Source organism: Anabrus simplex, chromosome 1 (assembly GCF_040414725.1).
Source record: "Anabrus simplex isolate iqAnaSimp1 chromosome 1, ASM4041472v1, whole genome shotgun sequence".
Lineage (NCBI taxonomy): Eukaryota > Metazoa > Arthropoda > Insecta > Orthoptera > Tettigoniidae > Anabrus > Anabrus simplex.
Window position 1 is genome coordinate 492,235,955 of NC_090265.1, and position 19,135 is coordinate 492,255,089.

General features: G+C 41.0%; 1 protein-coding gene across 2 annotated transcripts in view; it reads left to right on the top strand.

The window, feature by feature from the left end:
* Positions 1 to 19,135, top strand: part of LOC136857000 (sodium/bile acid cotransporter 7-B) — a 112,219-nt gene that overhangs the window by 53,561 nt on the left and 39,523 nt on the right. For both annotated transcript variants that reach the window (XM_067135326.2, XM_067135325.2), the window contains exons 4-5: positions 11,170 to 11,416; positions 11,503 to 11,625. In XM_067135326.2, coding sequence (XP_066991427.1) covers positions 11,170 to 11,416; positions 11,503 to 11,625 — 370 coding nt within the window. The remainder of the gene's footprint in view (positions 1 to 11,169; positions 11,417 to 11,502; positions 11,626 to 19,135) is intronic.

Sequence of the window (19,135 nt, forward strand, 5' to 3'; positions counted from 1 at the left end):
ATTTTATCAGCCCCCGTTGCATGGAATTTAATTGAAATCAGTTCTCGTCTCATTTCAGACTCTGAAACAGTTTGAAATTCGAAACATGGGCGATCATATGATTGTTGTACTATAGACTTGATGGTGGCCTGCACTATATCGTGTTCAGGAGTAAAAGCACCTGTTGAAAAGTGTCTATTAATCTCGTCAAGCAGTATTTCTGATTTAGCATGGTTCCCAGGAGGCCTTCCAACACCTAATGAATGAATTTGTTACCAAGTACTACCAGCGTTTATATTATTGGATAGATGCTGGAAGTAATCAAATTTCTTATTGTGGATAACTTATTTAATTTGATTTTGCAGTACACAGTATTGTTCAAATGTGTCAGGTGATAAATTTCATCTGTAACCTCTATATAATGAATGACGCTGAGCCATCAGAGATTGGATTTCAGTTGTCACCCATGTATAGGACGGGCATGTTACTTTCACACAGCGCTTAGGGGCATGTTTATTGTAAAGTCCATGAATATGAGAATTAATATTTTCCAGTTTTCCATCTATACCATTCATTAGTATTATGTCACCCCAAGGACATTTACATGCATCTTGTTTTAGGTGTTGGAAACCTATATTTTAAAAGTCTCTAAAAGTCACTTATTTTGACTTATATTTAGGAACTCCTCCAGTAGCTTCTATCTTGGACTTCATTTGTATTGGCATTAGTGTTGTACAGGTCCTTCCTAATGCAGGCTCTCCATCTTGTTTTGGTTCGTCCTGGGGCTGGTTGTACATCTGCTACAAGTCTTTCCACTCTTATAAATCACATATACCTCTGGTAGTCATTGAAGGTGACCAAACCACTCCAGATGATATTCTCTCATTTCCCTGAGATTGATGTTACTCTCCAAGATTTTCAGATGGTGTCATTGTGAATTATGTTCAGCCTGGTCACTCTATGGGCATCCGGCTCCATAGCTAAATGGTTAGCATGCTGGCCTTTGGTCACAGGGGTCCCAAGTTTGATTCCTGGCAGGGTCGGGAATTTTAACCATCATTGGTTAATTTTGCTGGCACGGGAGCTGGGTGTATGTATTGTCTTAATCATCATTTCATCCTCATCACGATGTGTGGGTCGCCTACGGGCGTCATATCAAAAGACCTGCATCTGGCGAGCCAAACATATCCTCGGACACTCCCGGCACTAAAAGCCATACACCATTTCATTTTCACTTAGCATCTTAGTGCAGTAGTGATGTGAGGTCGTGTACAAAGACAGTTCCCCAAGGTGGCACGGAATAAACATCTTTCCAGTTAAGATCGTGAGGCAAGCTGCCCTAATTAGAAGACCACCATTTTATATAACAGAGAAGCTACCAAAGGACCTTTGCATTTCAAACAATCAACACATCCTTTCACCACAATCTAAAGAGTAATATTTGCAAATCAAATAGTCAACACGGCCTTTTACCATAACATAATGAGTAACATTTAAGGAGATATCACCACAAAATACAAACAACAAATACCCGAAGACCGGAATATACTCTGCATAGACTTTTTATTCAAGACCAAGTGTTTTTAAAAAGTGCCTCACCATAGACGCTTGAAGATAATTTTTTAAATATGTTTATTAGTAAATAAGTTTTTTAACATCATGTAGACGCGAATTTTAATTTAAGTAACCCTCTCACAAATGCCTGAAGACTGTTACAAACATTGACTTTTTTATTCATGCCACCTAGTGTTATTATGAAAAGTGTATCACCACAGACGCTTTAAATATTTTAAATATGTATATTAGTTAATAAGTTTTTTCAACACAATTGTAGACGCGAATTGTAATTTAAGTATCATCCACACATATTACCTTATCCCCAAACCCACCCCTCCCTTCTTTTAGAGCATCTAGAGCAATAGTTTTCAGGATCCCATGGAACATAGTTTTAAGGTTTAATGTGCTTACTGTCCAAATGTTTTTCATCTCAACTATCTTTATACAGCTGAAGATGACCAGTAAGTGGTCGAAACATGTTCTGTGTGTGCTAATGTATTTTTAATTTTGCCCAAAGAAAAAAAATGAAGTATCGATTAGGTGGTTTTAAAATTAATTTGTTGATTGTACTCATCGATACAGTCATGAAGTGGACGGCTTGCAATACCCTTTGTTCTCGGGACTTGGTATTCTCTTGTCTTACTTGGGTCACTTGGTTCACTTCTTTTCACTCCGAGGCTGTCACAGATTCGATTTCTTGTAGAGTGAGTACGGGGCTTTCAAATTCTACTGTAGTATCCCTTGTGTTAAGCATGCTCACTACTGCCTTGTGATCATGTGCTTTCTTTAAACAACTCACTACGTATACCCCTGGCAGAATCTTCTTTTCTATCACCCTTCAGCCACTCCTTTGTCCGTACTCACCTTGACAATCGTCTCTGTTTTGGTTTCGAGACATGTGTGGACATGAGTGGTTTTCATGGTTATATGGTGTTGCTCTCTTTTCAGTATGGCATAACGCTCTTTAAAATTTATTATTTATTATACTATCCTTGCGTATATTTCTTCCTGTAATCCTGTCACAATTGTACAACGTTACCCACTATGTGAAAATCCGCACTTGACTTCCCTATTGGAAGCCTTATGGTGCCTCTCATTTTGATTTTCTCTGTATCTACATCCCTTAATTTGGGGGCCAGGTTCCCTAACAATCATGGCCTCTCTTGGCACCACCTGTCTCTATAAGGGATACTTCACTCCTGGTATTCAGTAGAAATCGAAGCAGGTTCTTCTGACCTCTCATTCTGACTTCTACGGTACCCTCTATTGGACTCAAATTATCGTTGTTGGCAACACTTATCTGACACGCTTCCCATACACTTAAGCCCATTGGGAATCTTCGACCAAAGATCTCCATGTACCTATCTTGGTAATTGATTATGCTTTCCTGCAGAAGGTCTCTCTCTATGAGGCCATCTGCTGATAGTCTAAATTCATCTCTGACTACATGAAATTCAGGGGTGGAATCCCGTACATGCAAAATAATGCAACCCCTTGTGCATGATGTCCTCCCTGTCACACCCGAAAGCTCCACTATCGGTTTACGGTAGTGAATGTCTCATTTTGGTACACTTTTCTACCGAATCAGGCTGATGTCAGCCCCTGTATCTACCAGACACCTGAAGGGCTTTTCTCGCTCTTTCGCGTGTACCAATATTGAACCAGTTCAGTCGTGTTCCTTTCGTGACTGTTCCCGTTTGCTGACCAACTGATTTCTATTCGTTTATCACGGAAGGCTATGTAACATTTCCGCATTTTTCCATGTTGCGCTCCTCTGTGGGCCTTCTCTTTGCTGAGACTCGTCTTTTTTCTTTTGCATATTATTTTGGCCCATTAATATATTGTTTATCCTTTCCTATGCCCTTTCTTGTACTCCTTGGGTTATCTGTTCTGTTCTCATTTTCATTATTTTCCCTTTTGAACCAGCAGGTTCTTTGCTAGTGACCTCTACGACCGCAAAGGAAACATTTCCTTTCCCTTGGTTGTTTCGGCTTTTCATGGCACTGGGATTGTTAGTGTCTTGTTCTCCCACAGTTATAGCATTGGATTATTGCACAAATTTTGATCTCATGGAACCTATTTTTCTCCTCCCTGTATTTCGTCCTACAATCTTTTTCTGTATGTCCCACCTTCTGACAATGTTGGCAGTTAGGTGGACCTTTCTTGGGAGCTTTTTGCACTCTACAGTCCCTGGCCATATGCCCCTCACAATTGCAGTTATAGCATACCACTCTAATGTTCACCCTTTTACCTGATACTTGTCCAGTCATTCGCGGTGACTGCCTGTTTGGGTATATTTTTGATCTAGTTTCTGTGGGCCTCGTAACTTGGGCCATAATTGGCTGCTTAGCTTGTGCAGAGAGGATTACAGTCTCCTCCTCTCTGGCTATGTCAACAGCGTGTTCTAATGTTTGTGCATTCCTGCTTTTGATGAGGTCTTATATTCACCCATCCTTCAGGCCTTGTACGAAACTGGCCTTGACTAGCTTTCATATAAATCTTGTCTGGTACTCCCTAGCTGCCGGCAATTCCCCTTGTATAGCAGGATTTCTAAATTTGGTACCCATGCGGTCAATTTGGTATGCCTGCTGTGCTACAGTCTCACTTTTACTTTGTCTCTCAGCAAATACCTGGCATGCATAAAAGTCTACCATTTGGTTCTTGCTATAGTATTCCTCCAAAGCTCCTTTAATGTCCTCCCATGTGTCCGATCGTACTAGCAGTTTGCTCTGCACATCCTTGGTAATTTTTGTGAGTATTAATTAATTTATAAATTAGTTCATGTTCTGCCAGCCTAACTAGCCCTAACGCCATTTCAACATTCTCACAAAATTCTTGTAGTCTCTCCAGGTGTAACCCATCAAACTCAGCCCCTATGAGTTTAAGAGCCTCTGTAACAGACAAACAGTGGCCATGCAGCACTCGACTTGTTGAATGCTTTACATCTACATTACTAAGGGTAGTATTATTGCTTCTATATGCCCCTTCCATTATGAATTGATAATTTGACTCACCCTACTGTTGACTTGAGGACCACCCGACTCCTGAGCTGGGTACTACTCGAATGAGTTATTTAGTGGATCTTGCCTTTTAGTGACAGTACATTGCTTCTTCCTTTTCCATTGCCTTCCACCAAACCTCAATTATTGTAGATCTCTGCAACAATGATCATACATAATTACAATTCAGTCACTGCTTACACTTCCAATCACCACAACTGTTACTTGGTGATCGTAAATTACAGTTATATATCACAAATTGCCACAAATGAATTGTGTATTACCCCACATCTGACACCTGTGTATTACCCCACATCTGACACCAAAATTTTTACAGTGCACCTGTCGTATCCTAGGGAATGGGCAGGCTAGGCACTGTCGAATATCAGATTGACCACGATATAAATCAATATGCTGACTCTAATATAAATTAGCACACTGACACCAATATAAAATCAATACACTGATACCAATTTCAACTTACTCCAAATTATTAGAAATCAAAATTTGAATATACCACTCACAAATGAACACTTTACAACACCTTTACCATCTTGATTATTTTCTGCAAGATATCAGTTCGTTAGTCTCTGAATCTCTCTGTAGAGCACACACATTTATATTTTACTTATAACCCTATTAACCTTCACTTATACTTTGAAGTCTCTTAAACAGTAGGTACTTAGCTCGGGTGTTGAAGGCTTCTTTGTTTTTGGTTCTCACTTGACTCTTGCTGGGGGCTTCCCTAAATTCTTCTCTACTCTGCATGGGACTCGAATGCGAAACTCTTCCTCTGACCGACAAGATTACTCACGGGCAAACTCTCCCTCTTAAAGTCTTACCGTACTACTGTCCAAAGACAAATTCTCAAGTTAAAATTTAGAGTGCTATACTTGGATACCTTCAACTAGAGTTGTACTCAATGCGCCCGTGGACTGAGGTTACAGTCTCTTAAACATCTCTCTGTGAGCTTTCAACGTACTGTCCTGATGCTCTCTCCTGTGAGCCTACTGGCCGATGTTACAAACTCTTATTATGCTTGCTTGCCCCTTACTAGCCTCTTACTGCCTTCTTGCTTGTCCCTTACTGGTCTGTACGGCATGACTGCTGACTAGTTTTGTTCTCCTTCTCACTGTTCTAGAACAATTCCCTTGCCTTCTTGAAGAAAGTCACAATTCACTCACATGACTTGTTTGCTGAGTCTTCATTGTTCAGTCTAAACAGGCCTACACCGAGCTCGATAGCTGCAGTCGCTTAAGTGCGGGCAGTATCCAGTATTCGGGAGATAGTAGGTTCGAACCCCACTGTCGGCAGCCCTGAAAATGGTTTTCTGTGGTTTCCCATTTTCACACCAGGCAAATGCTGGGGCTGTACCTTAATTAAGGCCACAGCCGCTTCCTTCCCACTCCTAGCCCTTTCCTGTCCCATCGTCGCCATAAGACTTATCTGTGTCGGCGCGACGTAAAACAAGTAGCAAAAAAAAAAAAAAAAAAAAAAAAACAGGCCTACTGCAAGTTACAAGACTCAGTACACATGTACCAAACTTCTAATGTGTTCTGGAAATATGTTCTCTCTTGCTAATGTCACCTTACTTTGTTCTAGAACAGTGGCTACGTGACCACAGTCAGTGTATTTCCAAGAATTCTGCCTGAGTGGAGCCCTTCTAAAATTTTATTCCTGTACCAAAATGAGGAGGATTTCTTCCTGCGCTGTTTGCTGGACTAGCAGCTTTAGGGTCTTTGCTGAGTGGTGCTAGTGTTGTAGCAAGAACTGTTAAGGCTGTAGAAGAAACAAAGCAACAGTTGAAAGAGAGTGAACGTCATAACAAGACAATGGAGGCAATTGCATTATGAGGCAAAGGCGTACACATGAAATTGCACCATACAAGATAGGGTTTGGCATCAACATATCTCTAAAAAAAGTCTACTGAATGCACTGCCACATCAAGCTAAAATTTTCTAAGTAATAACAAGTTGCCTTATCTGTTTAGTTAGTAAACACACACGTTGCACCAATTTGCCTCAGCACTGTGAGCTGTCTTCACCAGATGCTTCTCTGAAGTTTTATGCCCAATACACTGAAATGAATATTATTATTATTATTATTATTATTATTATTATTATTATTATTATTATTATTATTATTATTATTATTATTATTATTTTCACTATCATTGAAATCACTGTATCACTTCACTGGAGTCTGGTGTTCAGTTACATTAGTTTCCCTTATAATATACGAGATAGTAAACCCTATAAAGTTCTGGGATCTTTACCCTGGTAGTCTCAGTTCAAATCCCATTCAATCCGCTCACTCCTGTTTTATGCGAAAGGACAGGTTGCGAGTTCTGATCTCGCGACAGGGTTACCAATTATTTGTAGGGTAACAAGGGTGCTAATCTGTTACAGGACAGCTTCCCACTATGATCGGAAAAGTCCTAGTTTTTGAACTTCCGGTTTGTGTATATCATACCATCAGGTGAATGGCAGGAAGCTGGAGGATTTCTTTCAGCGTACATTTTATCATTTTGTATTACAGAGGAATACAGATCAGTGCAACTGTCTGAAATGGATAAATCAATGTTGGGCATATGGAAGAATTTATGAAGGTGAATGTTTGGTCTGACTGAAGGAGAGGAGAAGATGACATTGATTCCAATTTGAGACATAGATCCTGCATCGTTCTGTGTGTGTCAAAGGTACTTCTGTTTTGAAAGCTTGCTTCAAGATATCTGATAGAGTTATCTTGTGATATCGCTTTTATATCTCCACCGAAGACAGACATTAGGTCATCAGTAAGCTGACCATTAGATATGTTGATGGACACTGATTTATACATATTAATGTTCAAGCCTTCTTCTCCGATATTCTCATTGCTGTTTCAGCCAGATCTAGTGCAGAAGCTTTGTTTTTACAAACAATAACAGTCTCATCGACAAATCCCAGGACTGTCAGAGACTTCAAACCTTCTACGAGTGGAAACCCATATTCCCTAGCTATTGATTCCTCAGAGAGTTCATTCAGAATATGGTCCATTAAAAGCATAGGTGACAATGGTAAACCTTGGAAATCATCTCTCCTCAGTTTTATGCTCTTAGTTCTTGAGTAGTTGGCTTCAGTTTGGGTTGTATTGTCCTCTTGAAGAGACAGGATTAGCTCAACAAGTTTAGATGGAGCAGTATAATTTTCTAGAGCTCTTCTCAAATGGTCATGGCCAATGTTATTAAATGCCTTTTGGTTGTCGAGGAATACTATGGTTGCATCAGTTTTCTTGTTCTTTGCCTTTGCCAGAATCGACTGTAGCAAGACAGTGATGACTACTACAATATATCTGGGAAGCATGCTTGACCTATTGTTAGTTTTATCTCATCAAATTTATTTCCAGAACTACGTGCATTAATGCATAAGCACTTAAATACTTGATTAGAGATATGTCCCTGAGATATTTGCTCTCTTTGGTAGTTTTGTATATTGTCATAGCCTACTTCCTTCATGCTTAATTATATGACTTGATTTGCACTTCCTGTTAAGGAATTCAAGCACTGTAATGGAAAGGAACATAGAATAAACAAAATGACAGGTCAGCATTGGAAGACCTACCTACGTACCTACCTACCTACCTACCTACCCACCCACCCACCCACCCACCTACCTTTGAATTCCAACTTTATCTTCATTATACACGTTTCAGTGTTATAATTATTCCTACAACATTGTCTTTGTCTGGTATACATATGTTTTAGTTATCACATAATTAGTTTAATTTTTATTTGGTTGAAAATGACCACTAAGTTGCTGAAACTAGTCCCAAGACTTACATATCATTTACTTGATATATTGTATTGAAAAGGTGTCAATTTATCCTTACTCCCAAGTCATCTCAGCCCAAAGTTTAGTAACACGTTGCACCAACACAAACAGATCTTATGACGATGATGGGATAGAACAGGGCTCTCTCCTCTCTGATCCTAATTTTTCAATATCAATCTCTTCTCAGTAGCAACAAGCTCTTTTCTGCTGGGATAAGCTGAATGAAAACAGGAAAAGCGAAGAACTAAAAAAAAAGATGAATAGAGGAACACACGACAAACAAACATAAAGTAGTAAAGGAGCCCAGTGGGTCAATATTAGTAGTAGAAAGGAAGAAACAAGTGACAAGTAAAGTTATTTTTAGAGAGATAGATTCATTTTGTCGTATATTCCTGCTTAATTACTCGATAGTAATTTAAATATAGGTAATTACTTATAAGGGTAAATCAAAAAGTATGTTTCTGTCATACTTCCATCAGCATAATAATTTCTATCTCCAGTTTCCTGGGTATGGTGTGCAAGCATTCACCACTTCTTCCTGTCAGAATATAGTTTCTGTTCCTCTGTGTCCTCCCACTTGATATTCCTCTTGCTGACCTCCAATTTCACTGTGTCTATCCATCAATTCTTTTTTTATCTTTATTTTTTATTTTCTATAATTTTCCTTATGTTACACCAACATAGATAGGTCTTATGTTGACAATGGGATAGGAAAGGGCTAGGAGTGCAAAGAAAGTGGTTGTGACCTTAATTAAGGCACATTCCCAGCATTTGCCTGAAGTGAAAATGGACGACCATGGAAAACCACCTTCAAGGCTGCTGACAGTGGGGTCCGAACTGACTATCTTCCAAATGCAAGTTCACACAGCTGCACGGTCCTAACCGCACAGCCAACTCACCCGTTATCCATCAACTCGTTGGCCTTCCTATTATTCTCTTCCCTCTCACTTCTCTCTCAGAGTAATTCCTTGCTGTTCTCCTTCTGTCCATCCTCATTATGTGTCCAAGCCATTGTAGCCTGAGTCTTCTTAACAGCTTGGTAACAGGTATTTTGAGGCCAGCCTCCTTCCTGTTTGCTTCATTTCTAATCTTGTCTTCCCTGGTCTTTTCATTCATGGTTCTGTTGAATTTCATTTCTATTGACTGGATTTTACTGTTAGCCTTGTTGTGTAATACTATGTGGTATGAGATTTTGACACCACATCTTAATTTTTTACCAAGCGAGTTAGCTGTGTGGTTTGGGTCATGTAGTAGCTGTGAACTTGTATTCAGGAGATAGTGGGTTTGAACCCCAGTGTCGGTACATCTGAAGATAATTTTCTGTGGTTTCCAATTTACACACCAGACAAATGCTGAGGCAGTACCTTCCCATTCCTAGTCCTGTCATCATTGTCACCATAAAATATGTTTGTGTTGCTGCAATGTAAAGAAAAACCTTTGTTTTTTTCTACATAATCACCAAAGTTAATCAAGTATCTCTCATAGCATAAAATAAATTTCTCCATTTCCTGATAAGAGAAAGTGGTGTCCTGCTCATCGAACCATTTCACTACTTCATCTTTCACTTTGTTGTCTCTGTGAAATTATCTGCCTCACAGATGTTAATTAATGATGTTAACGGATGCGGTTGGTATTAATGCCCTTTGTCTTTCACAGTTGCTCAACCTCAGCAAATTCACCACACCATTTCCGTGCTTGTTGGACAGACATCACTTCCTCCCAGAATACACTCATGCACACACAAAATCCTCGTGTGAATATTGACAGGTTTCACGTTTTCTGCCAACAAAAAAACAGATCATTACACACACACGTCTGCCTGTGACCATTCGTCTATCTGTCTTTCAGTCACTGACTTGTGCACTTATGTGCCATCAATTGGTGGAAATGTGAAAAACTAATGGATATATAAGGTGCAAGGTTGCTTTGTTCCTTTGTTTCTGAACAGTAAATTAGAGAAAACTATACTCTAAAATCCTTTTATTTTTTTTCACCACCATTGAGAAAATAAGACCAGGCGAGTTGGCTGTGCGGTTAGGGGTGCACAGCTGTGAGCTTGCATCCGGGAGATAGTGGGTTTGAACCCCACTGTCAGCAGCCCTGAAGATGGTTTTCCATGGATTCCCATTTTCACATCAGGCAAATGCTGGGGCTGTACCTTAATGAAGGCCACGGCTGCTTCTTTCCTGCTCCTAGGCCTTTTCTATCCCATGGTCTCCATAAGACCCGTCTGTGTCAGTGCAACGTAAAGCTAATAGGAATTGAGAAAATAACATGTTTCAGATTGGTTCTGTGTTTCTTACAAAATTGTACAATTTTTTTGTTGATATCCTTCTAATCAATAGTCAATTTTGTGAGAAGTTCAACCATAAATACAGATCTAACATGAGATTCATAATCTGTAATTGGTTCTGTGTATCAAAATATCTTAGTGTAGTGCAGGGCCTCTCAGGGTGCATGCGCCTGGTGCATGCACTGTGCATGGTGCAAATGACGACTTCACTTGGTTGCCCAGAGTGCAGACCCCCACTCCTCGATTTGGAGCAATAGAGCTGTCTCTCTCTTTCCCCACGCCTGTCTTGCTCGCTCCCCCTGTCTCCCTCTTCCTCACTTACTCTGTAGCACTCCAAGCCGAGTTGAGCCGAGCTTAGCCGAGTAGCCCAGAGACAAAGCGTTGGTCCGAGCCGAGTGGAACCAATGCACAGTGCACGAGCTCTTGCGCCTCGATTTGTGCGCATGAGATTTTGGGCGTTTGAGAGGCCCTGGTGTATTGTATTTCTGTAGTGTACACTCTAATGTATCATTGTTTTGTTTCTCGTTTACAGCTTCGAACTACAGCATTAGTCCCACCGCTTGCCACTATGATGGATCTCCTCCTTACAGTAACTCTTCCTATCTCTGCAGGCCAATTAATATGCTACCTTACTGGCTTCAGAATGCCCCGAGAACCGCTTGAGAAGATGGGACAAGTAGCACTTCTCTTGGTCATTTACACAACATTTTGTGACACTTTTATATCTCACGAAAGTGCAGTCTTGCATCCCATGAATATCGTATTAGCAGTTTTATTTGGTAAGATCTGTATCCTGATGTTTGTGAATTTAAAATATGATATATGAATTTTTGATATATTCTAATAATATTGTCTGTATTTGCAGTGGTTGTGCTGCAGGTGATGATGCTTTGTCTTATATTTTTCGTTGGCACCCGTATGAATATCTACTCTCCTCAAGATGTTATTGCCATTTTGTTCTGTTCTACACACAAATCTCTAGCTCTGGGTAAGATATTTTTAACTATTCATGGCTGTAAAATATCTACACTGTAACTCTAAACATTATTCAACCAATTGCCCATTGAAAATAAGTGTTTCCTTCTCTGATCCTTACACTGCTCCATGTGAATCTTCCACTGATGATGCAATGCTGCAGGTCCTTCATTGATAACTTTCCACAACTTCGCTTACTTTTGCCTTCCCTACATCTATAAACTCATTACAAGTTAATTTGAATGCAGGCTCTTAAATTTTTTTAAAGATTCGCACATGGCTAGGTGAGGTGGATAGAAATATATCATTTTAAGAATGCTCAGAAGGAAAGCCAGGTAATATTTTATAAAGTGGCAATTAGTCCATCTTCTAGTGGAAGTGAAACCTGGCTGAAAAAGAAAGCAGAACTGAAGCAACAGAAATGAAGTTTCTGAGAGCTGTCAAGGGGTCCTCATGCCTACAGTGACTATATGGAAAAAAAAAATAAAAAATGAAATGGCTTATGGCTTTTAGTGCCGGGAGGTGTCCGAGGACTTCGGCTCGCTAGGTGAAGGTCTTTTGATTTGATGCCTGTATGCGACTTGCACATCGTGATGCGGATGAAATGATGATAAAAACAACACATACACCCAGCCCCCGTGCCAGTGGAATTAACCAATGTTGGTTAAAATTCCCGACCCTGCTGGGAATCAAACGCGGGACCCCTGTGAGCAAAGGCCAGTACGCTAACCATTTAGCCATGGAGCCGGACACTATATGGAAACAGAGCAGCCAACTCGGTTCGATTTCTGATTGGCTATGCCCGGAGTTACACTCAAGCAGCCATATTCGTCCCTAGCACTGTATTGTAAACACATTGTTTTAATAGTCACAGTTTGCAGAGTTGGTGAAAAGGCCAGGTAGTTATGCTTTCGGCTTAACCAGCAGGCCGGAGAAAGGATTTATCAGGAAGGTATTTCCCAGGGACCTAATTCGAAGAAAGCAATGGGCTGTCATAGTTAAAAGAGAAAAAGAGAAGTGTTGTCTCCTACTGATGCCCATGGTACTTCATTTATTTAAAGAATATCTAAGTACCCACAATATAGTTAGCTGGAATGACTGGCATGTTATTTGATTTCACCAGGCACACTTTGAGCCACGTATGTGGGAAAAAGAACGAGTGAATGGGAAAAGAATTCAGAGATGTAATGCTGTTCCCACAGTTTTCTTTCGCCAAGAGCCTCCCATCACTTGGAAACCATACAGTACAAAAAAGAATAAATGTGCAGGAAGAGAGGAGAATACATGTTCTAATCTACCAGACACTGCAGTGACAGATATGGACGAGAATGCTTTGATTTTTAACTCAACAATTGCTTCACTGAATGAGCCTGCAATAGCAAGTTGAATTCTGTCTCATTCAAAGATAGTCACAGTAAAATCTTTGAATGAGAAGTTGCAGCGATATGGAAACCCATATAAAAAAACTTAAGAAGCAAAATTGCAGACTGAAACAAATATGTTCTATATTTAAATGTATTATCAGATAAAATAAAACAAATGATATGCACAGTGTAAAGGAAAAACCTGAGAAAAGTGTCCAGTGTTGATCAGATTTGTTTATCAATTGGGAAAAAGATAGTTTGGTCAAATGTGACAGTCAAAAACTCTCTCAAATGATAATTTTCTTGTGGAAATACAGGCTGTGATCATAATAATCTGCTTCCTTCCCTGAGAACCCTTCTTAGGAAAGTTCAGAGTACTGTATTCCTTTTCAGCCTGGGTGTTATTTCCTCATAATAAAAGCTGTTCTCTTTAACAGTGAAGAAAAATACTGTATTATTTTAATGGATAAAATGTCCATTACACCAGGGAACAAATATGACAATCCCTGCACTGAATTCACTGGAAAGTCACCTTACCGGGTCACAATTGGCAACCTACACATGCTTTAGTGTTTGTGTTGGGTGGATTATCAAGTAAATGGAAACAGACAATTGCATACTTTTTCACTGGAGACAGTACAGATGGGGATGTGTTTGGAAATATTATTTCAGGCATTAGAATGAAAACCCAAGAAGTAGGTCTTTGGGTATTTGGGTAGGTGTGTCAGATACGGGTGCACCAAATCCAGGATTTTGGGGTAGTGTCAGTGTAACTGCAGGCATTCACAGGACGGTACTTAATTATTTCTTGGAACCTTGTATGAATACAAGAAAATCTTTGTCATTCTAGATACAGTTCACCTTTTCAAGAGTATTAAAAGCATGCTGAGTAATAACAAAGTGATCACTATCCCACAATCAACTACTGAAGAATTTAGCCTACCCTCTCTTCAAGTCAAGGTATCCCATGTAGAGGAAATAATTACATACCAACAGAAACTCAATTTCAAGTTAGCACCAAAAGTTACTGAAGAAGATGTGTACCCATCTCACTTCAATGTGATGTGAGTGTAAACTTACAACCAAGGTTATAAGCCATACTTTCAGTAGTGCTCTGAAGTTTCTGGCTGAAAAATTAAAATGTCCAGAATTTTACTCTACTGCTTGGTTCATAGACTTTGTTGAAAAATGGTTTGCACTTACCACTTCCCGTAGCACAACCATGGCAGTCAGCAAACATGATTCTGATACATATAATGAAAATATTTCCTTCCTCAACCATTTTGTGGACATCTTTTCTAATCTTAAATAGAAGTGAGAGGTGCTTGGAAACCTGTACAAACTGGAATTATTCTCTGCACGAAATCCATACTTGAGTTGCAAGCTATGTTACTGAATGAGTACCAGTATCGTTTTGTCCTAACTTCAAGGTTCACACAAGATTCATTGGGAGAATATTTTCAGTCTTGTAAGAGCCAAGTAACCTATCCCTACAGCATTACAGTTCAAACATAACCTGAAGTTAATAAAGCTCTCTCAATATATGAAGGATCTAAAAAAACAGAGCTATGAGGAGTGTTGTATGTCCGGCGCTCCCTTCTCGCTCCGCCAGCCAGCTACACGCGCGCCAAGTGTCATTCTTCTAGCCTCGACGCGCAGCCCTCAGTGCGCGTGCCTGAACCATCGTGTGTGTACTATAAAGAGGAACTCCCAGCCTGTCCAGATGCCCACTTGCCCCGGTGTCCAGCTCCAGAATACACCCTACGTCGAGCACGGAGGCTACTCCTCTTGAAAATGTGCTTCGGCCAGGTGGACTGAATTTCTGGCAGTACGAGGTTTCACCTCTGGTCACCGCTCCTCTTCCGCTGCCCATATCCAGTCATACTATTACATACCGTCATATTTCCTTAATTAATGCAAGCTCCCTTGGTTTCGCCAAGTAAGAATTCTTCCAACATAGAACTTGCTTTTATGAACTCAGCAAGGAAGGACTTTCCAAAACATTTATGTCAGTACTTCTGATAGTTTTCGACTATCAACTTTTCAGATCACAAGGGCTATCTTTTCGAGATAGTAGTGGATGTAAATACTGTAAACTTGTATATAGTGTACAGAAGATAGACTCTTTCTCAAGATTCCTAATTCATTTTGCTTCAAGTTAAATTTCAGTTTTATTTGTGTAAATAGTGTATTTTGCATTTGAAGCGAATAATAAAGTTGTGTTTTGTAAATCTCAACCTTGGTTACAACACAACTCTATGGCGACGAGGTAAAAATAACAAGAACGCATCAAACACTCCAATTCATCGGCCCCAGTCACCAACTCTGTGGCGACAGGATAATAACTTGCAATTCCTCCACTCCTTCACAACGAGGTACAGCAAACTCAGTGCCCTCATACACTTCGACATTGGCGACGAAGTCAATCAGTGCTCAGTGTGTCGCCCACTCAACAGACATTCCACAGCTCTCTGTCGTGCGCTCCACCTGTGTGGCACGCTCCAGCGTGTTGCTTGCTCTCTCTCTCACTCCCAGCATATACCGGTCAAGGTCGCGCCTACAACCAGTTCTGACACACAGCTCTCCTTGCTCTTTATTGCACGCATCTCGCAATGGCTACAGCTGAGCAACTCGCTACGGTATTCCAAGCCTTACAGCAGCAACAACAACAGTTTATGCAACAACAACAGGCAGCATTAATTCAGGCTATTCAAGCTATTTCTGTCTCTACACAGCCATCAGCTATTCCTCCGTTCTCTGCTTTTGATCCGGCTAAGGAAGAATGGTCAGTTTATTTAGCACGCTTACAACAGCATTTCATCTGCCATTCTGTCACAGATGATCAACGCCGCCGAGCACTATTTCTTAGTTCAGTTGGCAATGCTACGTGTGAATTACTACGTAAATTAGGTCCAGAAGAAAACCTTTCTGAGGTACCATTCGCACAGCTTCTGGCCCGTCTCACTGAACATTATGCCAAAGCTCCTCACATAGTGGCTGCTCGCTATAAATTTTTTCAGAGCAGAAAGCAACCCCATCAGACACATACTGAATGGATAACTGAATTGCGTGGTCTAGCTAAACCCTGCCAGTTCATATGCTCCAAGGACGGTTGTGGTTCACCCTACACTGATTCTCTCATTCGGGACATGGTAATTTTACATACTCCTGAGGACAAGATACGTTTTGACGCTGTCAAGCAGAGTAACCCTTCTTTAGAAGACGTCCAGCGTATTGCTACGGTTTATGAGCTTACTACCAAGACTGCCGCAGCCATAGCTTCTCCACACGAAGTTGCTCAAGTCTCGACTCAGGCCCGCAAGTCCTCTGCTACAGTGAACCGTCCAGATAAGGCGCTCTCTACCAAGCATTCTCGCCAGGTTCCCTCTCGTACTGCTACAAGGAAGCCCAATTCTAAAAGCACCTCGAAACTCCTGCCTTCCTGCCGAGGCTGTTTCAAGCATCATGAACGTCGTGACTGTCGTTTTTTCAAAGCCACTTGTGAACGATGTAATAAACTTGGACACATTAAGACTGTATGTCGGAGTTCGCTCCGCCCTGCTAAGACTCCTGCAGCACGCCCGAAGCATATACACCCCCGCCAAGACATGGAAGTTGATCAGATCAATCTTATTCTTCCCACAAGGAATTCTCACAAGATCATCGTTCCTCTCTCATTCTCTACTCGATCTGTCTATTTTCAATTAGACACTGGATCACCTGTCTCTATTATTAATCTGGCTACCTACCATGACTTAGGTTCCCCTTCATGCTCGCCAGCTGACATCCAGCTTGTGACGTTTAACAAAAGGAAAATTGACATTAAAGGTCAAATCCAGCTTCAGGCTAGTTATAAAGGAATTCAGAAGGCCATTCCTCTTCTCGTAGTTAACAACTACACTGCATCCAACATTATGGGCATGGATCTATTTAACTTATTTGGTTTCCAGATACATGACAACATTAACGTTGTATCTACATTGCATCCTACTTCTGACGTTACCGATCTCCTAAAGCAGTTTCCTGAAGTCTTCGACTCTCAGCTCGGAACAGCAAAAGACTATACAGCTCACATACAGCTGAAATCCGGAGCTAAGCCTCGCTTCCTCAAAGCACGTCCAGTACCCCTAGCACTTCAAGACCCGGTCACGAAAGAATTAGAAAGATGGATACAAACTGGAATTGTGGTACCAGTTACTTCTAGTCAATGGGCTACTCCACTAGTGGTAATCAAGAAACCTGATGGTAATGTTCGACTTTGTGGCGATTTTTGATCTACAGTCAACGCACAACTCGACACAGATATCTTTCCTATTCCACGTCCAGAAGACTTATTCCGTCGCCTCGCTGGTGGACAATTCTTCTCTCAAGTTGATCTTAAAGAAGCATATCTCCAGCTACTTTTAGACGAAGACTCTAAGAAATTTCTAACACTCAACACTCCTCTCGGACTGCTCCAGCTCCAGCGGCTCCCATTCGGTGTTTCATCCTCAGCGGCTATTTTTCAGCACTATTTAGCTCAACTCACTGCCTCCATTCCCGGTTGTGCTAACTACCTGGATGATATTATTGTTACTGGAAAAGATCATCAGGACCATCTAAACAATCTACGCCTCCTTCTACAGAAATTGAAAGACAATGGCCTACGAGCGAATCTCGCTAAATGTACATTCTTTCAGCCTCAAGTTCACTACCTAGGACATATACTTGATAAGACTGGAATTCGCCCTAGTGCACAGAATGTCTCAGCTATCGTCAACATGCCAGCACCTCAGAACCTCAAGCAGCTCCAGTCCTTCATAGGCAAAGCGAACTACTATAATAAGTTCATTCCCCGCTTCGCTACAGTGGCAGCTCCATTAAACGCTCTACGTAAAAAAGGTGTTAAATTTCAATGGACTCCGCAATGCCACCAGGCATGGAAAACCATCAACAACGCCTTAATTCAAGCTATACAACTCACTCATTTTCAGCCCGACAAGCTCATCACGCTAGCTACTGACGCTTCAGACTACGGTGTCGGTGCCGTTCTCTCCCAGAAGGATCGTCATGGACGGGAACGCCCCATCGCTTTCGCTTCGAAAACACTTAATGACCATCAACGTCGATACTCACAGATAGAGAAAGAAGCTTTAGCCATCATCTTTGGTATTCGCCGTTTCAATGAATATCTCTATGGCAACCATTTCCTGATCATTACTGATCATAAGCCTCTCGTACACTTATTCCATCCTGGTAATAAGATCCCTGAGAATTCCCTCAGAAAGCTTCAAAGATGGTCCATGTTCCTTTCTGATTATTCCTATCAGATTGTCTATCGAGCCACATCCCAGCATTGTAATGCTGATGCCCTCTCACGCTTACCAGTTGGTCCTGATACTGCCTTCAATTCTCAAGAATCTGAATGTCTTCAGTTGGACATAGAACTTGAAGATACTGTCTCCAGTTTTCCTATTGATGCTACCTGCATAGCTAAAGCTACGGATAAGGACAGTACACTTGCTACTGTGCGTACTTACATCCGCAACGGTTGGCCTCTTCAGAGCAATCTTCCTGCCCACCTTGCACCTTATCATCGTATGCAGCATCGTCTCACGACTCGTGCTGGAGTCGTACTCCTAGAAGCAGGCACCATCTTCCGAGTGGTTATCCCACTTAGCCTACAGAAACAAGTTCTCGAATTATTACACCAAAGTCATTGGGGTATATCCCGAACGAAGCAACTAGCACGTCAACACTGCTACTGGCCCGGTATTGATGCCGCCATCGAAAAGCTCATCCGTCATTGTGAACAATGTCAACTGAATCAGAACGCCCCGTCTTCTGATCTAGCTTCATGGCCTCCTGCTACTACTCCATGGGAACGAGTTCACATCGATTTCGCAGGTCCTTTCCTCAATTCCATGTGGTTAATAGTCATCGATTCACTATCGCACTTTCCATATGTAGTGGATATGCATTCGACTACTACGACCGAAGCTACCATTCGTGCTCTACAGAAAATATTTACTACAGAAGGCTTACCTCAAGTACTCATTTCGGACAACGGACCTCAATTTACAGCTACTGCTTTTAAGAAATTTTGTACATATAATGGCATTCGTCATATCCTAGCACCGCCTTTTCACCCTCAATCTAATGGTGAAGCTGAACGCTTTG